At 35.3% G+C, this 5,000-nt stretch overlaps 1 protein-coding gene across 1 annotated transcript in view; it reads left to right on the forward strand.

The window, feature by feature from the left end:
- Positions 1–5,000, forward strand: part of LOC137637546 (uncharacterized) — a gene marked incomplete at its 5' end in the record, with an annotated part of 6,516 nt that overhangs the window by 1,187 nt on the left and 329 nt on the right. The window contains 6 exons of the mRNA XM_068369706.1: positions 1–866; positions 958–1,232; positions 1,744–1,886; positions 2,851–3,010; positions 3,658–3,867; positions 4,967–5,000. The exon at positions 1–866 is cut by the window's left edge and continues 1,187 nt beyond it; the exon at positions 4,967–5,000 is cut by the window's right edge and continues 109 nt beyond it. Of these exons, the coding sequence (XP_068225807.1) occupies positions 1–866; positions 958–1,232; positions 1,744–1,886; positions 2,851–3,010; positions 3,658–3,867; positions 4,967–5,000 (1,688 nt within the window). The remainder of the gene's footprint in view (positions 867–957; positions 1,233–1,743; positions 1,887–2,850; positions 3,011–3,657; positions 3,868–4,966) is intronic.

The raw sequence follows: 5,000 nt of genomic DNA on the forward strand, positions 1-5,000 counted from the left end.
AACTTAGTGTTATTGTGACAACCAGACCTGAATTTGAGGAGAGATTCAACAATCAAGTGAAATCCGATTACACAACTGTGTCTACAATTAGTCTTGAGGGAATTCCAAAGGAGAAGAGAGAAGAGTTTGTATGCAAGTATTATGCAGTATTGGGGTCAGGCAGTTCTCCCTTGCAATCATTAGAGGAATTGTTGCAGTATCTGAGGAAAACAAAGCACACTATGCATGAAGTGTGGGGACTACCCTTAAATCTCGCTCTTTTAACAGTTCTGTGGATGTATAAACCAGAGGTTATAAGCAACATCACCACTGAAGCTGAGCTCTACTGGCAATTTCACCTTTTGTCTCTATCAAAATTGAAGGAGCGTTTGGCGAAAAACCCGCTCACAGCTCACTTACCACTAAGTGTATTAAATGATAGAGTTCATCAGGTTATTGAAAAACTATGTTGTGAATCATTCAAAGCATTACAAAATAATGAAATCAATATTCCAAAATCCACCATCAAATATTTGTCCAAGTTCTGTTATCATATGAAATTGCCAGCCGAAGAGCTAACTGGCGCCTTCCTGAAGAAAGTGACCACTTCCCAAGGCTCCTTTCATTACAGTTTCCCACATAAAGGGATAATGGAATCCATGGCAGCTCTGTTTTTCCCTATGAAATTGACAAACCAATCCTGGTACCAATCAGTAAACACAGCCAGAGTTAAAAAGATCTTTAAAAAGCTTCTTGGAGGGAGTCTCCCTGAAAACCTTCACAAATATCAAAATATGATGATACATATGATCAGCCTATTCCATGTGGGTGACGGAGACGAGATGAAGGTGTCAGATGATGCCAAGATTGAGGCACTGGAACTCCTAGTAAGGTCGGGGAGTGAACGACAAACTTTCTGTACTAAGAGTCTTGAAGAATATCAAATGTGATCATTCTTCTGCAAGATGGATAGCACAGAGGTTCAAGTTGTTTGATTGGGACACCACAATTCAAAATTATACAATTGATGCGTACATTGCCCTCCTTAGAGCCACAGATCCCCCTCTCCCAAACAGAGAGAGAATTAAAATCACAATATCCCTTTTTGACACTGATGGGTTAGTTGAACTGCAAAGGCAACTCTGCCGGCATCATATCAACCCATCAGTAATATATCTAAGGAAACATATCAGAGGAGATTCAGAGCCGACCGTAGAAGAGAGAGAGTCAATCAAGAATCTACTCACAAATGAGTAAGTTATCATTATTTTACAGTTATTTTGAATATTGCAATATACATATAATAGTCAAATATCTTTATAACAATACACTGGTACATGATCATTCATACAAACATATGCACATGCACACATGTATAGGCCTACTAATAAAGAGAGAGAGAGAGAGAGAGAGAGAGAGAGAGAGAGAGAGAGAGAGAGAGAGAGAGAGAGAGAGAAAGAACTCATAACTTTAGTATAACAATCATCTTGAGTCTTGTAAACAATATATTTTATATTGTCAGTATCATCATTATCATCATTGTCACAATTAGACTCATAATAAGTCGGCTAAACATCAAAAGTCCCGATTTTTATTTCTAATATTTCGTTTACATTAATTTCCATATTCTACGAAATTATTCTTTTTTTACTTTTCGTTTTCATCATCATCATCATCATCATCATCATCATCAACTTGATAATAAAATTCCCAATCAAATCCAATAACTATTTTCTTTCTTTTCTTTTCTTCTCTTTGGAACAGTTGTAAGGAATACAGAGGCATCTGGGACCCAACGTTCCAAATCCCTCCAAATATTAGGAACCTTCAAGTGACTCTTCCAGACCAACCCAGTCTCGACGCCTTCTGTCGATCTTTGGAAAAGACAAAAGAGATTGAAGATTTAGGTAAGAATTTTCTCTGTTTATTTCCTCTGAGTGACATTATAATACCTCGCCTCCTTTCCCTCATCCTGTCATTCATTGTTAATATCGTTGTTATCATTATCAATATCATTGTTAACATCATTATCATCATCATTATTACTGTATAGATGTAAAACATTATATTCAGAGGTCTAAATCAGGTGGTTTTTTTCACAAAAAGGAAAATTTTGTTTTAATCTGATTTTAATTTCATATAAAAGCTTTCAATGTTAAGTTTTAATTTCTTTCCTTCCATATATCAAAAGGAAATGTCTCATTTTAATGGTGTTGATTTAGTTAATAGTGATGGAAAGGAATAATAGTGATCGTGATTGTAATGAATAGGAAACAAATATCGGCACCAGTCATAGTCAAATACGGCTCCTCCTGACTCCGCCTCCTTCCTTCGCTGATTGGTTCTCTACAAGGATGTGGGCGGAGTTATCCGAACGGGAGAACCAATCAGCAAAAGGAATGTGAAAAGGTTTCTCTGAGCCAATTATATTTTGACAATAAAATGAAACTGAGTTTTTATTGGCTGATGTGATTTAGACAGTGCATAATGTGAGGGTTTCATGAGGAGACTGATGTCATACCTTATGCGAGCCCTACAATGCTCACGTGCACACACACACACGCACACACACACATTAACTCCCGCACGCACACGCAAACGCACACACGCAAACGCACACACACTAACGCAACCTCAAAGAGACAATGGCAGACATATTGCTCTACTGTGTTTAGTTCTTTTGCCTCTAAATTCGTTGTTATTATTATTCCCATTTGATCTTTTCCTTTAGAATCTTAAGAAAGAAACACAGAGAAAATGTTCAGTTTTTTATTATCATTTTTCTCAACGTTTTTCTTCTTCTTCTTCTTCTTCTTCTTCCTCTTATTCTTCTTCTTCTTCTTATTCTTTTTCTTCTTCTTTCTCTTTCAGTTATTTGCTTCAGTGTCAACGACGTCAGCAGCGTCAGTCGCCCCATCCCTTTCTTGGAGAAGGATCCAGGTGTCTTTGTCTTTGTCAAGGACGTCAAGGAAGAAGACATCGAGAAGGTTGGGGACATCCTTCGGACATTGCAACCACAGGATGCAAGGAGGTGAGGAGACGTCATTCCTTAAGAGAGTGTGTGTGTGTGTGTGTGTTTGTATGTGTGTGAAAGGGTACTCTCAATAGGCCTACATACATCCATATCTATTTTGGACTGGACATAGGCCTATTTTCTTAGAACATAAAGTAAACGCAATATTGAGAAATCTAAAAAAAAAAAAAAGATAATTATAGAAATGGAAAAGATTTTTATTTATTTCTACACTTTTTCAATTGTTACAATAGGCCTACATATATCCATATCTATTTTTGGAATGAACATAGGTCTATTTTCTTTGAGCATTAAGTAAACTGATCATAAAATATATAAATTAACATCAATAATGAAAAATGTAATAAAAAGTATTATCAATTTAAGTATTTACTTTTATTCAAATTTTACATGATATTTTGGGTCATGAAATATAAGTATATATAAACAATTGCAATGCTGTGTTTGTCCACTTGCGTGGGTCTGTGCGTGTGTGCGTGTTTGTTCGTGTGCGTGTATGTGTCTGAATGTTCATCTGAACAAAACAAGATAACAATAAAAGCATAAAATAATGAATAAATGTAGGTGACATCATTTCCTTTCTTCTTCTTTTCATTTCCTTCCATTTCATCCCATTTTCTTACTTTCTTTCTTCTTCCCAACAGATCGTTCGGGTCAATGTGGTTTCCTCTGTGTTCCCTGGGGAGGACGAGGAGCCCTAAGGTCATCCTCAGACTCCTCGCCTCCTTGAAGGGAGTCAGGGTGAGACACTACATCCAGTTCCCAAAAGAAGAACGACCAAATGACGAAGCCTTAGTCAGAGAGATGGATCTTAAGGCAAAGGAATCCACCGGATGTAGAAATGGTGTTCTTTGGTGAGTTTGCTTCTTCTTTTTATACTTCTTCCTGTTTTTCATAGGTGTTTTACGATCTCTCTCTCTCTCTCTCTCTCTCTCTCTCTCTCTCTCTCTCTCTCTCTCTCTCTCTCTCTCTCTCTCTCACTAACATTTCAAACTTTTCGGCAGCAGGTGATGAGCCAGGATAAATATACTGTATTCACTATAGGCCTGGTTTCAAAATTTATATTTCTTTCAGATTTGGCTTTTGCTTTTTCACTATTAGTTATTGTAATTTAGAATATATATATATATATATATATATATATATATATATATATATATATATATATATATATATATATATATAGTTAGAGAGAGAGAGAGAGAGAGAGAGAGAGAGAGAGAGAGAGAGAGAGAGAGAGAGAGAGAGAGAGAGAGAGAGAGTTGTTATTTATAGCAATTTCCATCTCATTATTATATCCATTCATTCTGAATATTCATTTCACTATCATTTATTATTATTATTATTATTATTATTATTATTATTATTATTATTATTATTATTATTATTATTACTTGCTAAGCTACAACCCCAGTTGGAAAAGTGGAATGCTATAAGCCCAGTAAGTTATCATTATTTTACAGTTATTTTGAATATTACAAGATACATATAATAATCAAATATCTTTATGACAATACAATGGTACATGATCATTCATACAAACATATGCACATACACACATGTATAGGCCTACTAATAAAGAGAGAGAGAGAGAGAGAGAGAGAGAGAGAGAGAGAGAGAGAGAGAGAGAGAGAGAGAGAACTCATAACTTTAGTATAATAATCAACTTGAGTCTTGTAAACAATATATTTTATATTGTCAGTATCATCATTATCATCATTGTCACAATTAGACTCATAATAAGTCGGCTAAACATCAAAAAGTCCCGATTTTTATTTCTAATATTTCGTTTACATTAATTTCCATATTCTACGAAATTATTCTTTTTTTACTTTCCGTTTTCGTCATCATCATCATCATCATCATCATCATCATCATCATGAACTTGATAATAAAATTCCCAATCAAATCCAATAACAATTTCTTTCTTTTCTTTTCTTCTCTTTGGAACAGTTTTAAGGAATACAGAGGCATCTGGGACCCAACG

The sequence above is a fragment of the Palaemon carinicauda genome, unplaced genomic scaffold, assembly GCF_036898095.1.
Source record: "Palaemon carinicauda isolate YSFRI2023 unplaced genomic scaffold, ASM3689809v2 scaffold83, whole genome shotgun sequence".
In the NCBI taxonomy this organism is placed as follows: Eukaryota; Metazoa; Arthropoda; class Malacostraca; order Decapoda; family Palaemonidae; genus Palaemon; species Palaemon carinicauda.